The sequence below is a fragment of the Callithrix jacchus genome, chromosome 22 (assembly GCF_049354715.1).
Source record: "Callithrix jacchus isolate 240 chromosome 22, calJac240_pri, whole genome shotgun sequence".
NCBI classification, from domain to species: domain Eukaryota; kingdom Metazoa; phylum Chordata; class Mammalia; order Primates; family Cebidae; genus Callithrix; species Callithrix jacchus.
In genome coordinates this window covers 31353674-31378296 of record NC_133523.1, presented here as the reverse complement: position 1 = coordinate 31378296, position 24623 = coordinate 31353674, and the positions used below count along the sequence as shown (strand labels likewise).

The following is a 24623-nucleotide window of genomic DNA, read 5'->3' as shown; positions in this document are numbered from 1 at the left end:
ATCCCAGGCTCTGTCCCCTTCAGCTCAAATGCTCTCCTTCCCCGTCACCCAGCCTGAGGCAGGCACCTCTCTCACCACACCCCAGACTATCTGAAGTGCGCTGCTCATCAGTTTGCCCATACTGTGACTTTCAAGAGGTCTTGGTTACCACCAGGTCCCTAGAACCCAAAACTGTACATGGCACATAGTGAATGCTCAATAAACACCAGGAGCCATGCCGGGCACGGTGGCTCAAGCCTGTAATCCCAGCACTTTGGGAGGCCGAGGCGGGTGGATCACGCGGTCAAGAGATCGAGACCATCCTGGTCAACATGGTGAAACCCCATGTCTACCAAAAATACAAAAAATTAGCTGGGCATGGTGGTGCGTGCCTGTAATCCCAGCTACTCAGGAGGCTGAGGCAGGAGAATTGCCTGAACCCAGGAGGCGGAGGTTGCGGTGAGCCAAGATCGTGCCGTTGCACTCCAGCCTGGGTAACGAGAATGAAACTCCGTCTCAAAAATAAAATAAAATAAACACCAGGAGCCAAATGAAGAATCTGCTCGCTGGCTGGAGCTGGCACGAGCAGAGCCCGCCCGACACGGCTCCTGGCCTTGGCGAATGAGCCTTCTGGTGGGGAGGCAGGCACTGAGCAAACAGGACACTCCCAAGTTGACTGTGCAAACACCGACTGTAATAAGGACTGTGGGGATGGCGTCGGGAACTTGAAAAGGACATTGTTTGTTGACTCCTTATCAGGAACTATATCAAGCTCTCCATGTGATTACCTGTATTATTTCTCAAGCTGGTGCCTTTAATACGATTAACCATCCCTGCTTCACAGAGGAGGAAACTGGCTCAAAGCTGTGACCCACTTGCCATAGTATACAGGCCTGGTTTATTTCATTTTTCTTTCTTTTCTGGAGACAAAGTCTCATGCTGTCACCCAGACTGGAGGGAAGTGGCGTGATCTCAGCTCACTGCAACCTCCACCTCCCAGGTTCAAGCGATTCTCCTGTCTTGGCCTCCCGAGTTGCTGGGATTACAGGTGCACACCACCATGCCCGGCTAATTTTTTGTATTTTAGTAGAGATGGGGTTTCACCGTGTTGCTCGGGCTCAAACTCCTGAGCTCGGGCAATCTGCCTACCTTAGCCTCCCAAAGTGCTAGGAGATTAGAGGCATGAGCCACTGTGCCTGGCCACAGGCCCGGTTTATTTCAAGGCAGGATTCCCATGTGGGGACCTTGATCTATTCTGGGGTGCAGGTGGTATTCCCTCCACCACTTGAAGCAACTCAAAATTGTCTCTCTTAATTCCAAGCCTTAACATACACCATTCCCTCTGTCCAGACCACAGATCTTTGCCTAGCAAATCCTTGTGTGTCCTTCAGGACTTCGGCTCACACGTGACCCCAGAGTTCCCTGGGCAGCCCATCCCAGACTACTCTGGGCTGCCACCATCTGATGACAAGTCCAAGTCCCTCACGGGTCTTCAGACTCTCTGATGGCAAGCCTGGGGGTCACCTTGGTCACTGCTCTGTCCCTAGCACAGTGCGGGACAGAATGCAAGGTAAGGCATTCACGTAAATTCACTTGTAAAATAAATTTGTGGAATAAAACAATAAAATAATTAAATAGCCGGTGCCCCAGGCCACCACCTTTCCCCTGGGCCATCTCAGCACCCATCTCTCTGGTCTCCCTGTTCCTGTCCCTGCCCGTCAGGGCCCTCCTGGCTGGTCCCTCTCTGCCCTCATCAGCCCTGCACTCCCTCTCCCAGCTCCTGCCTTGGCCGGTGCCTCTGCTCAAGATTCCCTTCCTCTCAGATACCCACATCCACAGGGCTCCCCGACTTCCCTTGGGTCTCTGCTCAGTGGACACCTTGGCCACCATCCTATTTAACACCCCTACCCCACCCTCCCGATCCCCCTCTGCATTCTCTTTCTTCAAAGCACATCTCCCTGCTGCTTCCTGGGACCCTCGGTATTTCCTCCTAGTTTTTATCCTTCTCCCCTATCCCCAGGAGGTGAGTGTCCCCATCACCTAGAGTGGGGCCTGGCACATAGGTGTTCCATGAGCACTTGCCACTGGGGATGTGGGTGATCAGCCCTCCTTCCCCGCCCCTCATAGAACTTGGGTTCCAGCAGGTGCACGGCTCCTTGGACCAGCAGGTCTTGGGGGCAGCAGCCTGGAGTGTGGGCCCCACAATCCAAGGAGCTTCCAGTCAAGGGCTGCCGCTTCCTTTTCGTGTGACCTGGACCCAGTGACTGAACCCTCCTGTGCCTCTGTTTCCTCTTGGGTATGACGGGAATAACGTGCCCACCTCCTAGGGTTGCACGAAGGAGTAGGTGAGGTGAGATCCACAAAGCTCAGGACCTGGAAGGCACCTGGTTTCATGACGATGCTTTCCCTCCCGCAGGGATGGGCGGACTACAATGGAGTGTACAGCCCATCTGCCAGTCCAGTGTACCACTGTCCACGACACTCTGCTGACCCTGACGGGGACCTCACAAATACCTACACCTGGTGTTAGGAGCCTCCATGACTGACCCCAAACTCCAGCCTTTCACCTCTAAATACTGTGCACCTGGAAAAACAAGTGAGCAAAGCCCATACAAGCCCCTGCCTGCAGAGACCTGACGCTGTAACAGGGAAACACAGACCGTCAGTAAGAAAATAAGTGAGCAGGGATGGCGACCTCAGACACTGGTGAATGCCATAAAGCAGTGCTGCTCAGTATGGGACCCAGAGAACAGCAGGCAGGACTTGGAAGGTGTCTGAAAGGCAGATGCCAGGACCCACTCCCAACCTCCTGAGTCAGAACTGGGGTGGGGCCAGAGATTCTGATGCACATTCAAGTTTGAGGACCACACAGATAAGGATGGGACAACTAGGAGGGCAGAGATGGTTTCCTTCTTTTAAAAATTTTTTTAGAGCCAGGGTTACACTCAGGCTGTCGCCCAGGCTGCAGAACAGTGGTGAAATCATAGTTAGCTGCAGCTCCGAACCCCTGGGCTCAAGCAATTCTCGAGCCTCAGCCTCCCAGGTCACTCCAGGCTCGAACTCTTGGGCTCAAGTGATCCCCCAGCCTTAGCTTCCCAGGTAACTGGGACTACAGTCTTGCATCACCATGCCTAGCTGATTTTTAATTTTTTACCCATTTTTTTTGGTAGAAATGGGGTCTTGTTATGTTGCCCGGGCTGGTCTCAAACTCCTGAACTCAAGCGATCCTCCCACTTCGGCCTCCCAAAGTGTTGGGATTACAGGCATGAGTCACTGTGCCCAGCCAACTTCTTTAGTAAGAGTCAGCAAAAGCCTCTCTGAACACAGCCCCCATTTGAGCCCTGAGGACAAAGAACAGATGTGGCAAAGGCTGGGAGAAGACGGTTCCAGGTGCAGAACATCAAGTTCAGGGATAGGACTGAGCCTGGCAGGTCTGAGCAAGAGGGAGGTGGCCAGTGGGGCTGAGGAGCAGCACAGGTGCACAGGCCTGGGGGCCTCAGGCAGGAGTCTGGCTTCACCCAGGCTGCACTAGTGAGCAGGGAGGGACTCTTAAGTAGCAGGGACCACATCCTCCCCAGCCTGCTGTTCTCAGCCCTCTAGCCTGAAACACAGACCTGCCCTACTTTCCCAGCACCCACAGGTCTAGGGGCAGGGCCTGGGGGCAGGAAGCCTGAGGAGAGGCTCAAGGCAGCAGACAGGGCAAGGACCACACCCCCAGTTTTTGTTCCTGGGCTGGGCAAAGAGGAAGTGCTCAAGGGTGGGCCCTGGGGCTGCCCAACCAGGCTAGCTGAAGGCAGAGTGAAGGGAGGAGCATGGAGGACTGTTATGGGGTGGGGAGACTCAGAAGTGACGCAGTTTTGCTACCGCAGACACCTGACCTTCAACTTCCCAGGCCCCAATGGCCCTGAGCGGCCTCTGGTCAGAAAAGGGCAGATGCATCCACAGGTGTGCACAAAAGGGAAACTCAATGAGAGTCACACAGTAGGTGTCAGGAACAAACTGCATTTCCCCACGATTGCAAGGAGTCTCTTTCCTCTCTGTCTCTTTCACATATGCACACACACACACACACACACACACACAGCAACAGCATCACAGGTATGCTACAGAGAGCCACAGAGTAATCACTCACACAGACACACACACAGAGCAACAGCATCACAGGTATGCTACAGAGAGCCACAGAGTAATCACACACACACACACACACACACACACAAACACACACACACACATCCCTGCAGATTGCTAGTCTTCGACAGTCACACGGCAATTTCCCAGAAAAGCTGGCCAGGCGCATTCGTGCACACAGATACAGGGCAGTCCTGGATAAATTATATTCACATGCATAGCCACAAGGAAATCTCAGCAAACAGCCGAAGACAAGTAACTTTCACAGTCACAAAAAGAGCCATACTGTGAAAGACTGGTCCCAAAGAACCCCAGGTGACATATACACAGTCCCAGGTAAACCAGGTCCCATAATCGGCCAACACATCCCGACTCAGTGTCCCTGTGTTTGCACAGGGCTTACCACCTGGTGGGTAAGGCAGAGCAAAGGCTACTTCCTAAGTGACAAGGGGCTGGGCGCGGTGGCTGACACCTGTAATCCCAGCACTCTGGGAGGCCGAGGTGGGCAGATCAGTTGAGGTCAGGAGTTCAAGACCAGTCTGACCAACATGGTGAAATTCCATCTCTACTAAAAATACAAAAATTAGCCGGGCGTGATGGCACCCCCTGTAATCCCAGCCACTTAGGAGGTTGAGGCAAGAGAATTGCTTGAATACAGGAGGTGGAAGTTGCAGTAAGCCGAGATCACGCCACTGCACTCCAGCCTGGGCAACAGAGCAAGACTGCTTCTAAATAAATAAAAAATAAAGTGGTAAGGGGTGGAAGGTATCAGTGGCTGTGGCTGGGGGGAGCCCTCTTGCTCACACAGCCAAGCAGGACTTAGGAATAATGCAGTTGAGGGGGGCGTGGATCTCCAGGACACACTGGCCAGGTAGTGGAATAATGCTTTACTAACTCTAACAGATGGACAACATCAGTTACCATTATTGCCTCCAGAGTACCCCAGGTACTCCTAGAGTCTTAGGAGGGAGGGTCCCAGGCCCACAGACAGCCACAAGGGGTCTCACACTGTTCACACACACACAAAACCACAGAGGGACTCAGCTGTACACAGAGAGGCCTGGGCACCACTCAACACTGTCACAAAGGGATACACAAGGGAAGGTTCACACAAAGATGGAATCAGATATAAGTTACAGCCACACCCACAGAGCCCTAGACACACAACAATGTCACAAATGGACACACACAGGTAACTTACAATGACACAGAGTTAAATGAGAGTTTCAGGCCAGGAACGGTGGCTCACGCCTGTAATCCCAGCACTTTGGAAGGCTGAGGTGGGTGGATCATCTGAGGTCAGGAGTTCAAGATCAGCCTGGCCAACATGGTGAAACCCTGTCTCTACTAAAAATACAAAAAACTAGCCGGGTATGGTGGTGGGTGCCTGTAATCCAGCTATTCAGGAGGCTGAGGCAGGAGAATGTCTTGAACCTGGGAGGCAGAGGTTGCAGTGAGCCAAGATCGTGCCACTGCACTCCAGGTTGGGTGACAGAGCCAGACTCTGTCTCAAAAAAAAAAAAAAACCGTTTCAGAGCTAAATTACAGACATATGTAGGCACAGAGGGTCATGGCAGAACCCACAGAGCCCCAGGCACACTTGTAAACACACCACTAAGTCACAATGAGATGCACACTGGTAACTTACAGGCGATGCTTGGAGCCACAGATGAAATTAGTGGGTAAAACACGCACAGCCCAAGGAGGTTGCTACACACAATAGCTCCAGACACGTGTACACACACTTCCAACGTCACACTCAGACACACAGGGGTAATTTATATTTGCACAGAGAGCCACAGATGAAATGAGACACACGACACCACACAACCAGCTGCTCACAGCCACAGACTTGGAGCCTAGGCACACACAGGTAACTTACAGTAACACACAGAGCCACGGTCGGAATTAATGGTAAGTTACACGCAGGAACCCCGTCAGGGGCCCAAAGCTGCTGCAGGCTAGCAGCCCCAGACACACGTACACACACTTGCAAGACAATTCACATGAGCCCACCTGGACCAGAAGGGGAGTAAGAAGTCAATTCCGAGCACACAGGTCCCCCATTATGTCAAGCACGCGGGCTGAGGAGACGCAGGAAGCTCCCACCCCGGCAGCCGCGAGACCCGCGACAGCCACGGACGGTGGGAGGGGGCCCAGCCGGGAGGGGGCTGCTCCCGGCGCGCCCAGGGCTCCGCGGCCTGTGGGCCTGGGCTGGTCCCGAGCCTCCCTCTATCCCAGGCCGGAGCCCCGGTTCAGCCTCGCACTCACCCCTCACCTCCCAGCCAGGGGAGTGTCAGGCCTGGAGGCCCTCCCCGCCAGATGAGCCCGGGAGCTCCCAGCCAAACCCCGCAACCCAGTGCGTTGCGGGTCGGTAGTGGCGACCCAGACCTCGGGCCCTGACCCGCACCTGCGCCAGACCCCCGAGCTGCACCCCTTGCCCGGGACCCTCCTGCCCCGCCCCCACCCGGATCGCCCCGGCCCGGGCCACGTGCAGAGGCCCCCAACTTGCGCAGCCGCCGCGCTCCCCCGCCTCCCGAGCCCGCGGCGCCCTCTCCCTCCGGCGGCCTCCCCAGCTCCCCTGGTCCCGGAGCCCCGGCCGCTCGGTCCTTACTCGAACATGGATGCGGCGCGACGGGCGCGCCCCGGGCGCAGGGCAGGGCAGGGCAGGGCAGGGTAGGGCCCGACTGCGCGGGGCTGGGCTGCGCTGGGCGTCCCCGCAGGGCACCAGCCTGGCCTTCCGCGGCCGCCGCCCCCCCCCCCAGACCCAGCCGCCCGCACAAAAGGCCGGAGCCGCCGGAGGCCGCCGCGGCGTCAGCGACACCCCCTTCCTGCCCCCGCCCCGCCGCGTCACGGCGCCGCCCCCCGCCCGGGAGGGAAGGCGGGGAGGGGCCGCCGAGGCCTAGAAGGAGGGAGAGGCGGGGGAGAAAGGGACTGGACAGAGAAGGGGCAAGAGAGGGGCAGAGAGACAGAGCAGGAGACATAGAGACTTTATTAAAACGAAACACCGGGCTGGGCGCGGTGGCTCACGCCTATAATCCCAGCACTTTGGGAGGCCGAGGCGGGTGGATCACGAGGTCAAGAGATGGAGACCATCCTGGTCAACATGGTGAAACCCCGTCTCTACTAAAAATACAAAAAAATTAGCTGGGCATGGTGGTGCGTGCCTGTAATCCCAGCTACTCGGGAGGCTGAGGCAGGGGAATTGCTTGAACCCAGGTGACGGAGGTTGCGGTGAGCCGAGATTGTGCCATTGCACTCCAGCCTGGGTAACAAGAGCGAAACTGTCTAAAAAAAAAAAAAAATTAAAACGAAACACCGTAGAGGAAGCTGCAGGCTGGGGAGCCCCCTCCTCTCGTACCCAGAAAAGGGTCCCCAGCAACTACTATGCCCCAGGCCAGGAGCTCCTGAACCCCCCAGGGAGGAACCTGAGAGCCGGGGCGGAGGTGGGGAGGACTGGAGATTCTGGGAAACCTAGGTGTATGTATGGGGAAGGGAGCCCGAAGCTGGCGGGAAGTCGTGGGGCCGGCTGGCCTCCTCCTCCTCCTTTCCCCTCCCAGTCTCTGAGCCCGAGTTCCTGGTCCCAGGAGGTCCCGTGCCCCCATTTCTAGGGGCTTCCCAGTCCCGGTTAACCAGGCCAAGTACCAAGTCAGAATCCAGCCTCCCTGGCTGTTATCTGTGCGGAGACCTTGGGCTCATCACCCCAGTGCTGGGGGTCCCACTGACTCGGTGGTAAGGGCTTTCCCTGGGGACACCGCAGGAACAGCAAAATCAGTCTTTTTACGGAAGGAGAAGCCCGGCCTCTAAGATGGGAAGTGACTTGTTAGGATGACCCGGCAAGTGGGCAGCTGAGTTGGATTCTATCCTCCTCTGACTCCATAACCTACATCCCCCACCCTGCCAGAGGCCAGACTCAGGTGGTATCCTGGACTCCTGGCCCAACCACACAGAAACGTGAGTCCCACCTCACAGCTCCAGGGCCGTGGCTCCCCAGCCCTCTCTAGGATAGGCTGTCCCTGCCTCTTTTGAAAAAAAATCTCCCTTCCCATCCCCCGCCATCAACCCTTCCCTTCCTCCTGCGAAAGAACCCCACCTGACTTCTCCATTTTAGTGAATGGCAGATCCGGAACTTCAGAAATTTCCTGACCCTCTTCTTCCCTTCACACCCACATCCAATCTGTCACAAACCCTGTGGGCTCCACGTATCAAATCAAATCGCTCCAGATTCTAAACTCTTCTTCCTCCACTGCCCACACCCTGGCCCAGCCTCCATCCTCTCCTGCCTGGACATTTCAGCATCTCCTGACTGATCTCCCCACTCCCATCTCTACCCCCACTATCCATTCTCACCTGCAGCCAGAGAGAGCCTGGGACCGCCTGAGTCAGGTAACAACCCACCTGACTCAGAGCCCTGAGTGGCTGCACCTCACTCCAGGTAAAAGCAAAATCCTCACCTTGGCACCTAAGGCCCCTGTCAGCTCCCTGACTTCAGCTCCTCTCCTCCTGGCTCACGCCCTCCATCCAGCCTTCCAGCTGTTCTAACTCACGAGGCACCTTCCTGCCTCCTACCCCAGGGCTTTGCACCAGCTATTCCCTCTGCAGGAACAGTCACCTAAACATCTTCACATACAGTAAACGTTAATTTTGCTCTTTTACAACTTCTATGGCTGTGGTCACCACATGCGTATTCTCCTGTATCTTACTTTTTTCTTTTTTTGAGATGGAGTCTCATTCTGTCGCCTAGGCTGGAGTGCAATGGCTCGATCTCGGCTCACTGCAGCCTCTGCCTCCTGGGTTCAAGCAATTCTCCTACCCCAGCTTCCGGAGTAGCTGGGACTACAGGCATGCGCCACCACGTCCCGCTAATTTTTGTATTTTTAATAGAGATGGGATTTCACTATGTTGGCCAGGCTGGTCTCGAACTCCTCACTTCGGGTGATCTGCCTGCCCCGGCCTCCCAAAGTGCTGGGATTACAGGCGTGAGCCAGTGTACCTGACCCTGTTCGCTTTTCTATCCTTTTGCTACATCAGGAGGCACCCACCAACAATATTGCTTATTATCCAGTATCTTTTAAAAGAGATACACAGTTAGCCTCCCTCTGTGTCATTTGCAGCTTGCTGTCCCCCATCTGCGATTTCTCCACATCCATGCACAAAGCTCCGCTTCATAAACTTTAACTCTTTTCAAGTGTCCCTTGTTGGAAGAAACCACAGTGGCTACTTCTTCTATTCAAGGTCAGTAGAGTTCTTTCCTCTTCCCCCTGTGGTGGCCCCGAACCTCCCATTTCCTGTCTCCTTGTACCAGAGGTAGTGTTTCTTTGCAGAAGTTTTGTTTAAACTTTCTTTTTGTCTTTGTTTCTTCTTCTTTTTTTTTTTCTTTTGCCTGTAATCTACAGCAGGAAATACCTTTCACGTGGGCTTCCAGCAAGCACTTAAAAATATACATAATGCCACGGAAATTGCAAGAAACCACACTTAACCCTCATTAGGCCTCACGCATGGTGTTATTTGCAATTCATTTTATTTTTATTTGGATAAAGAAGTGCTGATTGTAACCGGGCACTACGGCTCACAATCCCAGCACTTTGGGAGGCTGAGGAGGGTGCACACCTGAGCTCAGGAGTTCAAGATCAGCCTGGGCAACATGATCAGACTTCAACTCTACTAAAAATACAAAAAAACATAGACAGGCATGGTGGTGCGCATCTGTGGTCCCAGCCACTGGGTGGAAGGGGGAGCGATGGAGGTTGCAGTGAGCCGAGAGAGATGCTGTCTCAGAAAGAAAAAAAAGTGCTGATTGCAATTCACTGTATTAGTTTTATGGCCTTTAAATGGATCTTGACCCACAATTTGAAAAACACTGGGTGGGTCCCCCTCCACGCCTCTGCTCCTTTTTTTGAGATGGAGTCTCACTCTGTCACCCAGGCTGGAGTGCAGTGGCATGATCTTGGCTCACTGCAACCTCTGCCTCTTGGGTTCAAGCGATTCTCCTATCTCAGCCTCCTGAGTAGCTGGGATTACAGGCGTGCACCAACACGCCAGGCTAATTTTTATATTTTTAGTAGAGACAGGGTTTCACCATGTTGGCCAGGCTGGTCTCAAACTCCTGACCTCATGTGATTCACTGGCGTCGGCCTCACAAAGTGCTGGGTTTACAAATGTGAGCCACTGTTTTTGTTTTGTTTTTTTTTTTCTTTTTGAGACAGAGTCTTGCTCTGTCTCCCAAGCTGGAGTGCAATGGCGCCATCTCAGTTCACTGCAACCTCTGCCTCCCGGGTTCAAGCTAACCTCCTGCCCTAGCCTCCTGAGTAGCTGGGATTACAGGTGCCCGCCACCATCGCCAGCTAATTTTGTATTTTTAGCTGAGATGGGGTTTCACCATGTTGACCAGGCTGGTCTCAAACTGGTGACCCTCAGGTGATCCACCTGCTTCAGCCTCCCAAAGTGCTGGGATTATAGGTATGAGCCACCGTGCCCAGCTTCCCCTCTACTCTTACTAGGCAGAGCTCAGCTGAGCTCACTCAATGTACAGCCTCAGTTGCCTTTTGTGCAGCTGTTTCGTGGCTTTGAGTCAGGCCTCTGTGGGGCTAAGGTTGCGCTCTGACCAGCAGCCACAAGGAACCCACCCTTGACAGAGAAAACCAAAACCCTCCCTAGACAGAGAGACTCTCTTTCCCCTCCCACTGCCCAGGTCTGACCTGTCCTGGGACAGACTCTGCAGGTCTGGAGTCCTCAGCTGCTGCCGGCGTCGGGGGATTGGGGTGCAAGTGGGGGACTCCCCATCACTGGATGGCGTTATGTGAATGATGGGCACCTCCAGGAGCTTCCAGGACTCAGAGACCAGGCCCTGGCCCCTGTCACCCTGTGGCTGCTGCTTCCGCTGCCCAGCTGGGAGGTCAGGTAAGCCCTGGGGACTGCCTTGTGCTACCATGGTCTCCCAAGGGGTCAGATGCAGGACCTCATCCATGGGGAGGGTCTGGAACAGAAAAAAAGAGAGGTGAGGGGTAGAGCTTAAGCCCCTTACCACCTTCCCCCGTGGCTCCACTAACAGAAATGAGCTATGATTAAGAGTACAGGTGGGGGCCAGGTGCAGTGGCTCATGCCTGTAATCCCAGTTCTCTGAGAGGCTAAGGCAGAAGGATCACTTGAAGCCAAGAGTTTGAGACCAGTCTGGGCAGCATAGCAAGACCCCGTCTCTACAAAAAGTTTAAAATTAGCTAGACATAGTGGCACGTCTCTATAGCCCCGGCTACTCAGGAGGCTGAGGCAGTAGGATCACATGAGAGTCTCAGAATTTGAAGCTAGAGTGAGCTATGATGGTGCCACTGCACTCCAGTGTGGGCAACAGATGAGACCCTGTCTCTACAAAAAGCCAAAAATTAGCTGGGCATAGTGGCACACGCCTATAGTCCCAGCTACTCAGGAGGCTGAAACTGTAGGATCACATGAGCCCAGGAACTGGAGGCTACAGTGAGCTGTGATCGCCACTGCACTCTGGCCTGGGCAACAGAGCGAGACCTTGTCTCAGAAAAGAACAAAAAAAAAACAACGTATGATCTGGGGGTCAGAGAGTTCTGAGTGGGAGTACCACCTCTGCTAACCTCCTTCCCTTATGACCCCAAGTCTTTTTCCTCTTTTGGAAACTTGAGATCCCGATAGGACCCCGTACGGTGGCTGGGTAGTATCTGGAGGGCTCTGACGTGCCAAGCCATAGGCCAGTGTCCCAGCACAGTAAGTGCTCAGTTAATCCCATTTGCCTGTGGCTGGAACTCAGATTTACTGAACCACATAGCTCCTAGCCCATCTGTGGGGGGCCTGGGCTATGTTTTCCAAGAACTCTGGGAGTTCTCTGTCCCCACTCCTGCCACATGTCCCTTCCACACACAGGGCCAGGAAGGAGCCAGGCCTCAGTGGGCACCAGAGGCCTGGGCCTGGGTAACAGCTGGCCGGACAGACAGAGAGGTGGAATCGGGATTCCCCTTCCCTGTTTGCTTAGCATTTGCCCCTCCTAAGACAGACAAAGGGAGGTGGCCAGCTAGGGCCTCCTGGGCCTGGGAGGAAGCCAGGCCAGTTTCTGCGCTGCAGCTGTGATGCTGGAGGCTGCCTGGGTCTTGGAGGGGCCAGACCAGAGTCTCTATCCTCATGACAGGGGCTTCTTGGCACCCAGCTGCTCAGGGAATAGGGAAGGAGGACCTTCGGGGACCAGAGAGGGTTTCCCCTGGCTTGGGAAAGACCTTGACCCCTATTGTAACCCCTACTGGCCAGGCCTGGATCTTCTCAGGCACCCTATACCCCTACCTTATGGAGTCCTCCTCCTTCTGTCCACAGAGGGTTCAGACTTGCAGGGGAAGGACCTTCCCTTCCTTTCCCCTAGAAGTCCCAGCTGGGCCAGAGAGTCATGACCTTGCCGGCTGGAATAGTCATGACCATGTCCGGCTGGAGTCGTGTTACTCTCCGGCCAGCTGCTCCTGGGAGAAAGGACAGAGTGGGGATGGAGATGGGGTGCTCATGCCAAGGAGGAGGCAGAAGGAATCCCTCTCATCCTTCCCTTCTTGGCTGCACAGGGAGGAAAGGCTACCCACCCCAGGCCTGTCGCAGTCCATCGCTCACGTTGGCCTGTGGCCAGCCACAGTGTAGCACCTCCAACTACACTGCAGCGCAAGCCCCTAGACAGAGAGGCCCCTTTCTGGTCCCACCACCCAGGTCTGACCTGTCTTGGGACAGACTCTGCAGGTCTGGAGTCCTCAGCCACTGCAGGCGTTGCTCCTCCAAGTTCAGAAATCACCCCCAGGTGGGCAAATCCCAATTCCGTTCCTCGCCTTCCCCAGCTGCCCTTAGAAGCCCTGACCCTGGGAGATGCTGCTTCCTCCCGGAAGGCTCCCTTGGCCTCCGGGCTGCCACAGGTTCCTCTCCTCCCACCTCATGCAGTTCCATCTTGCCTCGTGCACAACTCCTGCTCCTCGCCACGGTCCGTAAAAGCTGGCATTACCCACGGCTGAGGTCTGGGCACTTTTCTTTTATTTTTCCAGTTGTTTTTTTTTTCTTTGAGATGGAGTCTTACTCTGTTGCCCAGGCTGGAGTGCCATGGTGCAATCTCAGCTCACTGCAACCTCTGCCACCCAGGTTCAATTGATTCTCTGGCCTCAGCCTCCCAAGTAGCTGAGATTACAGGCATGAGCCACCACACCCGACTAATTGTATTTTTTTAGTAGAGATGGGGTTTCACCGTGTTGGCCAGGCTGGTCTCAAACTCCTGACCTCAAGTGATCCACCCACCTCAGCCTCCCAAAGTGCTGGAATTACAGACGTGAGCTACCATGCCTAGCCATTTTCCAGTTTTATTATATGAGAATTGACACATACCAAAGGATGTCCATATCGTAGATGTGGGTTATAATGTATGATAAAATATTATAAGACGTGGGGTGTATAACAATAAAACAGCCCCCTAACTCCATTCACCAACTCAGTTTGAGAACCAGCACATTATCAGGGAGTACCCCTGTGACTGTCTTGGGCCCCTCCCTATCCCACTTTTGTCTCCCTTCCGGAAATCTCCATTGCCCTTTGTTTGACAGTTATCATTCCCTTACACTTTTATTTATTTTTATTTATTTATTAGAGACAGGGTCTCACTCTGTCTCCCAGGCTGCAATCATAGCTCATTGCAGCCTCCAACTCCTGGACTCAAGCAGTCCTCCTGCCTCAGCCTCCTGAGTAGCTGGGACTACAGGTGTGTGCCGCCACACTTGGCTAATTTTTAAATTTTGGGTAGAGATCAGGTCTCCTGTGTTGCCCAGGCTGGTCTCCAACTCTTAGGGGCAAGCGATTCTCCTGCTTCAGCTTCCCAAAGTGCTGGGATTACAGGCACACACCACCACAGTTGGCTAATTTTTTAACCACTTTGTAGAGGTGGGGTTTTGCCATGTTGCTGAGGCTGCTCTTGAACTCCTGGGCTCAAGCGATAATAATATCTCCCCCCCAAAATAATAATATCTCCCAAATAAGATAATATCTCCCAAAAAAATAATAATCTCCCAAAATACTGAGATTACAGGCAGGAGCCATCATTCTCTTACATCTTTAATAGTGATTGTCACATTAATATGCATCTCTAAACAATATAATTTTTAGCTTCCTTGCTTTTGAGCTTTTAAAAATAAAATCATACCACATGTCATCTTCCGTAACTTGCTTTTCTCACTCACATTATTTCTGAGATTCATCCATATGGCTGCAGGTTAACTACACTTCACTAACTACATTAGTGAAAACAGACTAATTTGAAAAATTTTTCAAAAAAAAATTCATTGGGCCTAGCGCGGTGGCTCACGCCTGTAATCCCAGCACTTTGGGAGGCCAAGGCGGGTGGATCACGAGGTCAAGAGATCGAGACCATCCTGGTCAACATGGTGAAACCCCGTGTCTACCAAAAATACAAAAAATTAGCTGGGCATGGTGGCGCGTGCCTGTAATCCCAGCTACTCAGGAGGCTGAGGCAGGAGAATTGCCTGAACCCAGGAGGCGGAGGTTTCGGTGAGCTGAGATCGTGCCATTGCACTCCAGCCTGGGTAACAAGAGCAAAACTCCATCTCAAAAAAAAAAAAAATTCATCAATTTTTGCTGTTTGTATTAGTCTGTTTGCTCATTGCTATAAAGACATACCTGAGACTGGGTAATTTATTAAACAAAAAAAGAAGTTAAAAGGGTACTCACAGTTCCCCACGGCTAGGGAGACCTCAGGAAACTTACAGTCATGGCAGAAGGGGAAGTGGAAGGAGGCACGTCTTACATGGTGGCAGGTGAGAAGAGTGCATGTCAGCACAGAAAAAAACCTACCATTTATAAAACCATCAGGTCTCGTGAAAATTCACTCACTGTCACAAGAACAGCCCCCATAATCTAATCACTTCCCACCAGGTCTCTCCCTAAGCACCTAGAGATTACAATTCAAGAGGAGATTTGGGTGGGGTCACAAAGCCTAACCATATCACTGGTGCAGGATAGTCCATTGTGGAAACACATCAGAGTTCATGTATCCATTTTTCCTGCGCATAGACACTGGGTTGTTTCTGGTTTCCTGCTATGATGAACAGAGAGGTCATGAATGCTCCTGGGTAAGTCAGGGGCCCACTGATAGTCCAGCCACCCCTTCCTCATGAGTGTGGGTCTGTCTCTGAGTGCCCAGGTTGGTTCTGTGGATCTATTATCTAGCCCTAACTCTGTAAGGCATTGCTTAGAGCCAGGTGTGGTGGCTCACACCTGTAATCTCAGCACGTTGGGAGGCCAGGGTAGGAGGATCACTTGAGGCCAGGAGTTCAAGAACAGTTTGGGCAGCAGTTCAAGAACAGTCTGGGCAACATGGAGAAACCTCATCTCTACAAAATTCTAAAAAATTAGCAGGCCATGGTGGCGAATGCCTGTGATCTCAGCTACTTGGGAGGCTGAGGTGGGAGGATTGCTTGAGGCCAGGAGCTCAAGGCTGCAGTGAGCTGTGTTCCCACCACTGCACCCCAGCCTAGGTGACAGAGCAAGACTCTGTCTCTTAAAGAAAAAAAGAAAGAAAAAAGACATTGTTTCAATTACTTTAGCTCTATAGTACGTCTTGGTTTTGGATTAACTTAAGTGTTCTTATGTTATTCTTATACAGAGTCAGATTGTCAAGTTCCAAAGCAGGGGAAATTGACAGTGAGATTGTTATGCTATTACCAACAATTGATCTTTACAATACCAAGTTTTTTAAAATGACCATGTGGGGTCACTCTCCAAGTATCTAGGTATGTTTTAAAGTCATTCTGTGTGTTCAGGTACTTTTAAAAATTGTAGGGCCGGGAGAGTTGGCTCACACCTGTAATCCCCGCACTTTGGGAGGCTGAGGTGGAAGGATGGCTTGGGGTCAGTTCAAGACCAGCCTGGGCAACATAGCAAGACCCCATTTCTGAAAAAAATATATATAAACAATTAGCTGGGTATAGCGGCATGCACCTGCAGTCTCAGCTACTCCGAGGTTGAAGTGGGAGGATTAACTGAGCCCAGGAGGTTGAGGCTAGAGTGAGCTCTGATACGGCCACTGAACTCCAACCTGAGTGACAGAGTAAGACACTGTCTCAAAAAACAAAATGAAACAAAAACATACACAAAAAAACTGTGGTAAAATACGCATATAACAAAATGTACCGTCTTAACCATTCTTAAATGGTTACGTTCAGCAGTACTTAGTACATTTACACTGCTGGGTAAACATTAAACATTTAGGTGGTTTTTGTTTTGTTTTGTTTTGTTTTGTTTTTCGAGACGGAGTTTCGCTCTTGTTACCCAGACTGGAGTGCAATGGCACGATCTCGGCTCACTGCAACCTCCGCCTTCTAGGTTCAAGCAATTCTCCTGCCTCAGCCTCCCAAGTAGCTGGGACTACAGGCGCGCACCACCATGCCCAGCTAATTTTTGTATTTTTAGTAGAGACGGGGTTTCACCATGTTGACCAGGATGGTCTCAATCTCTTGAGTTCGTGATCCACCCGCCTTGGCCTCCCAAAGTGCTGGGATTATAGGCGTGAGCCACCGTGCCCAGCCTTTTTTTTTTTTTTTTTTTTTTTAATGGAGTCTCACTCTATTGCCCAGGCTGGAATGCAGTGGCATGATCTTGGCCCACTACAACCTCCACCTTCCAGGTTCAAGTCATTCTCCTGCCTCAGCCTTACGAGTAGCTGGGATTACAGGTGCCTGCCACCATGCCCGGATAATTGTTGTATTTTTAGTAAAGACAGGGTTTCACCATGTTAACCAGGCTGGTCTCAAACTCCTGGCCTCAAGGGATCCACCCGCCTCAGCCTCCCAAAGTGCTGGGATTACAGGAGTGAGCCACTGCGCCCGGCCCTTTTGCTTTTCTGTAGAGTTTTACTACTTGACTGCGTATTCCCAAACACTTTAGTTTTGCTGGTTTCTGAACATCATACAAGTAGAACAACACACTTAGAATTCTTTCGTTTAGCCTCTTCTTTTTTTTTTGAAACAGGGTTTTGCCCTGTTGCTCAGACTGGAGTACAGTGGCACAATCACAGCTCACTGCAGCCTTGAACTCCTGGGCTCAAGCAATCCTCTGACCTCAGCCTGTCAAGTATCTGGTGTGCATGACTACACCTGTGTAATTTTTGTATTTTTTGTAAAGACCGGTCTTGCTATGTTGCCCAGGCTAGTCTTGAACTCCTGGACTCAAGCAATCCTCCCACCTCAGTCTCCCAAAGATTACTGGTGTGAACCACTGTGCCCAACCCAGCTTCTCTAATTTATCATTATGGTTGTGAATCATCCACCTTATTGTGTACAGCTAAACTTTGTTCATTTTTGCTGTTGTGTAGCATTCTATCTGTAAAATAAATTGTGAATAAATACCACTATTTACTTTTTTTTTTTTTTTTTTTGAGACGAAGTTTCGCTCTTGTTACCCAGGCTGGAGTGCAATGGCGCAATCTCGGCTCACCGCAACCTCCGCCTCCCGGGTTCAGGCAATTCTCCTGCCTCAGCCTCCTGAGTAGCTGGGATTATAGGCACGTGCCACCATGCCCAGCTAATTTTTTGTATTTTTGGTAGAGACAGGGTTTCACCATGTTGACCAGGATGGTCTCAATCTCTTGACCTTGTGATCCACCTGCCTCGGCCTCCCAAAGTGCTGGGATTACAGGCGTGAGCCACCGCACCCGGCCCCTATTTACTTAATTATTTAACATTGGTGGATATAACACTCCATTGCAGTGGAGCAATCTCAGCTCACTGCAGCTTCTGCCTCGTGGTTCAAGCGATTCTCCTGTCTCAGCTCTCCAAGTTGCTGGGATTACAGGAGTGTGCCACCACACCTGGCTAATTTTTGTATTTTTGGTAGAGACAAGGTTTCACCATGCTGGCCAGGCTAGTCTGGAACTCCTGACCTCAAGTGATCCACCCGCCTCAGCCTCCCAAAGTGCCAGGATTACAGGCGTGTGCCCACACCTGGCCAGAAATGAAATCTCAAGGAGACCAGGGCTACCTAAGAACAGCCCCATGTTTTCTCATCCAAAGAGCCCTGTGGATTGAAACCATCTCCCTCCTATTCTATTGTCTCTGCCTTTCTCAAATTTAGAGAAATAACAGGATCAGGGGACCGCCCACTGGGAGTACCAGTTGGTGTGGGTTGATGAGGTGGATGGCCCAGATCTTGTGCTGTTTCTACAGCATTTTTCCATGGGAAGAGCTGATGCACAGATAAGGTGTGTGCAGACCTGAACATCTCCCACTCCTCTGCAGGTGCTCAACAGAGTGCGAGCTTGTGTATTTCTGACAAACAGTAAAGAATAACTTGATCTTTGCGCTCCCCAGATACATGAAGATTTGTTGGCAGTATCTGTCTGTTTCTGATGAACTATGACTTCTGGTTTTCCCCTAAATATGCCACTGGGGTCTGGTACATTTTGATGTCTTACCAAATGTCACCCACATTCTCTATAATGTTTCTTCCCCAAGTGTGACTGGTTTTGACCCAATCCTTTCCCACATTTTCCACTCTGGAAAGTCCCTAACCTTTGATGTCCTACCCTCAATTCTTTGTTCACAGCCTGGGGGTTCTCCCTTGGGCTAGGTGGAGATTTCTGTAAAACTGATGTGCTGCTATGTGCTAATCAGATGTCCATGTCGCAAGCTGTGCAGGTCCCTCCCAGCCACCTGAGTGATGCTGGGGCCTCTGCTGCTCATGAACCTCTGCTTTGTCTTTCTGGAATCTTGGATCAAGGTGCTGCTGGGACTAAAGGTATGTGCCACCACAACTGGCTAATACTTTTACTTTTTATTTTTTGTAGAGATGGTGGTCTCACTATGTTGCCTAGGCTCATCTCAAACACCTGGCCACAAGTGATCCTCCTGCTTTGGCCTCACAAAACGCTGGGATTACAGGTATGAGCCATTTGCTCCCAGCCAGTATTCTATATTTTAATCTGAGTGGTGGTGGCATTTATATGAAATATTAATTATACTATGCATTTAAGATTTATGTACTTTGCTGCACGCATGTTATAAAATTTAACTTGTCATTAAAATGTTACTTATTTTAAACTCAATGACATGTACAATTTCATATACAGAAAACTCAATCAGTTTAAAATAAATAAAATTTTAATGACAAGTTGCAATATATCATTGTTAAAACTATTTTAACAGGCTATTGAAGTATAAACTGATGCATGATACACTGCACATATTTAAATTACACAATTTTGATCTTTGATATTGACATATGTATATATCCAGGAAATCACCACTGTAATCAAGCTACACAACATCACCTCCAAAAGTCTCTTCCTGCCCTTCTCCATATTCCCCATGCTCCCTACAACATTAAAATTATATTACAATTTTCTAAAATATAAAAATAGCCAGGCGCTGTGGCTCACACCTGTAATCCCAGCTCTTAGGGAGGCAGAGGCAGGAGGATAGCTTGAGCCCAGGAGTTCGAGACCTGCCTGGGCAATAGAGCGAGACCCCATTTCTCCACAAAAAGGAAAAAAAACCAAAAAGACAAAAAATAATAATAATAAAATATAAAACTAAATAAATACCTGGTTGATCTTGCTAGGAGCAAAAAGAATCACAAGTAAAATGACTGCAGTATGTTTTCTTTCAGGAATTACACCAGACCGGCAAAGAGGATTCAGAAACATAAATAGACTCTGCACTTCTGGCATATCTAGGCGGTATCTGAAAGGTCAAAGGAGGAAGAGCTACCAACACAGGAAAGGTCAAGGGAGTCCAGGAGGGAGCCAAGAAGGAGTGCCCGTGGTCCTGCTCTTAGAATAAGCATACAAGGCACAAGAGACTCATTGTGATGGGAAAACCAGCAGTCACCTGTTTGGGGTACAAAGAGTGAGAGATACAGCCTGGCCACTGGAACCTTCTTGGAACTGGCTGCCGTTGATGTCTGAGGCCAGGGAGGCCGTGCTGGAGGAGGCGTCAACACACAATTGTCTGCACAGGAAGCTGTCTGCCTGCCAGGGAGGAGGCGGGACTGAGGTGCTGCACTGTAAGTGGCTTTCCTGACGCTGTTCTCGGCCAGCTGGGGCAAAGGAAGTTTAAGCAATTCGCACATACACATGTTCCTCTCAATTAGCAATGTTCCTGGAAACCAGGGATGCTTCCTGCTAGGCAGAAACAAAAGCCTTCCCCCGCCCCCCCCCCCACCCCGCTCCACACAATTGTCTTCAATGACTTGGTGTAGCAGGAGATGGGTTCTCTCGAACACTGAATAAAGGAGGGAAGAGTTTATTCAACCCAGAGACCAGACGGTATTTTAGGGCTCACATGTAAAAAGGTCTCTGTTGGCTGGGCACGGTGGCTCAAGCCTGTAATCCCAGCACTTTGGGAGGTCGAGGCGGGAGGATCACGAGGTCAAGAGACCATCCCGGTCAACATGGTGAAACCCCATCTCTACTAAAAATACAAAAAAATTAGCTGGGCATAGTGGCACGTGCCTGTAATCCCAGCTACTCGGGAGGCTGAGGCAGGAGAATTGCCTGAACCCAGGAGGCAGAGGTTGCGGTGAGCTGAGATTGCGCCATTGCACTCTAGCCTGGGTAACGAGCAAAACTCCGTCTCAAAAAAAAAAAAAAGGGTCTCTTTTTACAGTTTCAGGAATCACATATGAAAGGGTTCCGGTTTACAGTTTTAGGACTCACATGTGAAAAGGTTTCTGCCGAGGCGGGTGGATCACGAGGTCAAGAGATTGGGACCATCCTGGTCAACATGGTGAAACCCTGTCTCTACTAAAAATGCAAAAAAAAAAAAATTAGCTGGGCACGGTGGCACGTGTCTGTAATCCCAGCTACTCAGGAGGCTGAGGCAGGAGAATTGCCTGAACCCAGGAGGCGGAGGTTGCGGTGAGCCGAAGTCGCGCCATTGCACTCCAGCCTGGGTAACAAGAGCGAAACTCCGTCTCAAAAAAAAAAAAAAGGTTTCTGGTTTGATCTTGTTTTAAGTAAAAATAGTGTCTTCCAGAGAGTTTCCCCGAGACCAAGGGTGTTATTTTCAGGAAGGAGATTCAGGAGGCGCCAGCAGGCGGATGACAGAGGAAGAGGGAATCCCAGATGCCTGGGTCTCCTTCCGCATCCCCCACTTTGAGACCCTCACCATTTTATAATATCAGAGAGAGGTCTCACTTTCATTCTCACTTCCCAGATTTTCCCAAGAAACTGATGTTTCATATAATATACTTGTGAGGTCATTTTTTTGGCTAACTCCAGCAGTGATGAATCCCCTAATTATCTGAAGGAACAGGGGGAGTAGACAAGGGAGCAACAAACAGACACCTATTATTATAACACTTATGATGAGGGTTTTGAATCCTCCCAATGGATGAGAACCAACCTCCGAATAAGGACTCCGGGTGAAATCCGTGCCACACCTGTACAGGCACGTGTGCCAGTTTGGTCCTGTCTTGTACAATATCCTCCACTGCTTGCCCCTGGTCATCTATGTGCAGACAGAAGTTGGTTAGATTGAATTTTCCACAGACTCCTCCTTCAGCTGCTAGCAAATAATCTAGGGCCAGCCAGTTCTGATCAATCGCGTTTCTCATTTGAGTTTCTTGTCAGGCCAAGAGGAACAGAGCTTTGCCTGTTTCATTAGTATTTCTAAAACAGCTTGCAACCGGATGATCCGGTTGAGCATGTAAATAGGGGTCTGGTATCCCCATGAGCCATCCTCCGCCCATGTGGCCGGCCCATAATACTCAATAATTCTCTCTAGTGTCCGAACTTCTATTTTTAGGTTTCTTTTCTCCCTAGCTGAGTAGACTGAATACATTAACAGCCCACCTGTCTTAACAGATACTAGGAAGAAAGAGGGCTTCATGATGCCTATGACACAGCTACTTGTCCATCTCACGGATTCCACACCTTATACTGAGTACCATTATATAAGCAGGTTCCCTTCTGTGTCCCTGTACATTTATAAGAACTGTAGGACAAGAGAATGGCAGTAACTTTTACGCCCTACCTGGTGTACATACTGAGGGCATTCTTTAAAATTAGTTAATGCTCCTGCTCTACAAGTCCAAATATTAAGAAGAATAAGTCCCACGGTGAATCTCCTCATGCTTCAGCCGTGCGTGGACCAGCCAGCTTCCAGGATGTGGCTGGCACAAGGCTTGTTGTCCTTTTTGGGGTGATTCTGCAGTCCTTGCCTTGGTCCAGGTCTCAGCTGTTGCTGGTTTTTACACGGCTGTGGCGGATTCAAGCTGGGATTCCCTCTACCTTCGTGGCTGTGGGATTGGTCAGGATCAGGTCTGAGGTCCTTTCTGTTGTGGCTTTAGAGGGACTGTACTCCTGTCCTTTATCCACACATGATTACCTAGTAAGAAAGGGTGAACTGGGGAGAAAAGGGCTTACAGAACATTTGTTATTTACTCAGGTTGAGGTATCCTAGATGATTCTCCCTAGAGCTGGTAACTAGCATCCTAACTCAATCTGGGCTCCCCACTCCCGAGGAATTTCTAGGAGTGCCCAGAATAGGGGAGGGGGCCTATGGTATAAGACTTCATAGGGGACGGAGCTGGCCCCTGGCACCGTGGGCCCCCATCCTGCCCCTCCCAGAGCTGGAGCCCTGGTGACCCCTGCCCTGCCCGCCACCCCCAGAAAAAAAAAAAAAAGACTTCATAGGGGAATATCCTGTTTTCCTAAAGGGGGTGCCTCTAATTTTGAATAACACCAAGGGAAGTGCCTGCACCCACTTTAGTCTTGTTTCCTGACACACTTTCCCTACGCTGTTTTGATGGTCTGGTTCATTCTTTCCACTTTTCTGGAACTCTGAGATTGGCAGGCCGTGTGCCGTTTCCAGGCGATAGCCGAGGCTGTTGCTGGTTTCTGGACTAAATCCTCCACAAATGCCGGTGTGTTGTCTGCTCCGATGCGCAGTGGCAGTCCAAACCTAGGGATAAGATCTCGAAGCAGCACACAGGTTACTTCATGGGCCCTTTCAGTCCCACCCGGAGTATGTGCACACCAGGACCAGCAAATACTTATGCCCCCCACACTTGGGCATTTCAGTAAAGCCTACCTGGAGATCTTTAAACGGAGCTGCTCCGTAAGCTTGAATGCCAGGGAGAATAGTTGGGACCCTGCCTCGTGTTGTGTTGGTTGCCAACAGGTAATGCATCGCTGTGCCACAGTTTTAGTCAAGGCTGATAAGTGTATGATGTAAAAGTACCGACCCAGCATCTTTTCAAGTGACTCTTGACCTAAATGAGTGGTCTCATGTACGGCTTGTACAACCGCTGCACATAGTGGGCCCTGGCATTTGGCAGGCTTACCAATGAGGTCTTTTGGTATTCATTAGAGTCTCCTCTGTGTGAGGTGCTTTGATATTTAAATTCTTCCCAGAGTTGAGGCTAGAATCTTTTATTGCCATTTTTTTTTCTTTTTTTTTTTTTTCTGACAGCATGAAAAGGTTCTGACGGAAGTTTCTGCCCCATTCGAAGGGTGTCTTGTCTTCTCCCCTCCCCGCTTTGTCACTTTGTGTAAGGGTTTGGCCAGCACTGCAAAGTTTGGAAACCCACAATTTACAAAACCCACCGCTCCCAGGAGCTCTCTCACCTGCTTTTAGTCTCAGGTTCTGTGACTTTGCAAGCAGCTTGCTTCCTCTCTGCTTCTAGGCTGCGTTCCCCCTTCCGGATGGTGAGCCTCAGATACTGCATTTGCTTTTTGGCAAACCTGGGCTTTCCTTTTAGACACTTTATACCCACAGTCCTCCAGGTGCCGAAGTAAGGCATTTGTTTGCGTACCCGACTGCCGTGGGGTGTCCTAATAGAAGGTTATCAGCATATGGGGGCAGCAGGCAAGCAAGAAACTTCTAGGAGACAGTCACAGGCTGATGCCTCCCCAGTGATGATGAGAGAGTTTCTGAGCCCCTGGGAAGCTGGGTCCAGGTGCATTGAGTGGTTACACCTGCTTCTGGGTTTCTCCCATTGAAATGCAAATAGTTTTTGACCCTCCAAGACCAGTCCAATGCTAAGGAGGTATCCTTTAAGTCCAATTAAGTGACCAACTATCCTCTGCTGGCAATAATCCCCGCTGCGTGTATGAGTTGGGTGCAAAGCCACGCAAGCCCTGCATGGGCCTGGGCAATATCAGTCCTCTGCTTCTGGCTAGGAAGCCTCCACCCTCCCAAGAGACAGTGAGAGCCTGGATAACCCCTGACAGAGGCAGTTTTGGCTGCAGGGAGTTTTTTTTTTTTTTGAATGGGATAGTGTCCCTTGATGCACAACAGGTTTTGCTGGAGAAGGAGGGCAGGGGCAATTCATTAAGTACAAGAAAGTCTGTTCTCTTAACACCTTAATAGATTTAACAACACTGGCTTTGTTTTTTTCGATAGGGGGTTACAGGGCTGTCGTCCGGACCATGGGCTCTCTGGGGGCATATGAGTCCAGCCCCTCTCTCTTTTAGTCCAGTGACTCTTCCATTAGATTGAACACAGCCCCTTCACACTCATTTGGATCCT

The 24623-nt window shown here is 50.9% G+C and overlaps 1 protein-coding gene across 9 annotated transcripts in view; it reads right to left on the bottom strand.

Moving 5' to 3' along the window:
• The window catches only part of GRAMD1A (GRAM domain containing 1A), a 40117-nt gene extending 20014 nt beyond the window's left edge, over positions 1-20103 (bottom strand). For 4 of the 9 annotated variants that reach the window (XM_078359035.1, XM_054250271.2, XM_078359036.1 and 1 more), the window contains exons 1-3: positions 19980-20103; positions 19694-19832; positions 10809-11086 (exon numbers count right to left, since the gene is read on the bottom strand). In XM_078359035.1, the coding sequence (XP_078215161.1) occupies positions 10809-11086; positions 19694-19819 (404 nt within the window). In that variant the 5' untranslated portion in view covers positions 19820-19832; positions 19980-20103. Of the gene's footprint in view, positions 1-6724; positions 6944-10808; positions 11087-12408; positions 12509-19693; positions 19833-19979 lie in introns of those variants that run through there. The other 5 variants (XM_054250273.2, XM_017967986.4, XM_078359037.1 and 2 more) reach the window with 2 other exon arrangements.
• Positions 20104-24623: the final 4520 nt, after the last annotated feature.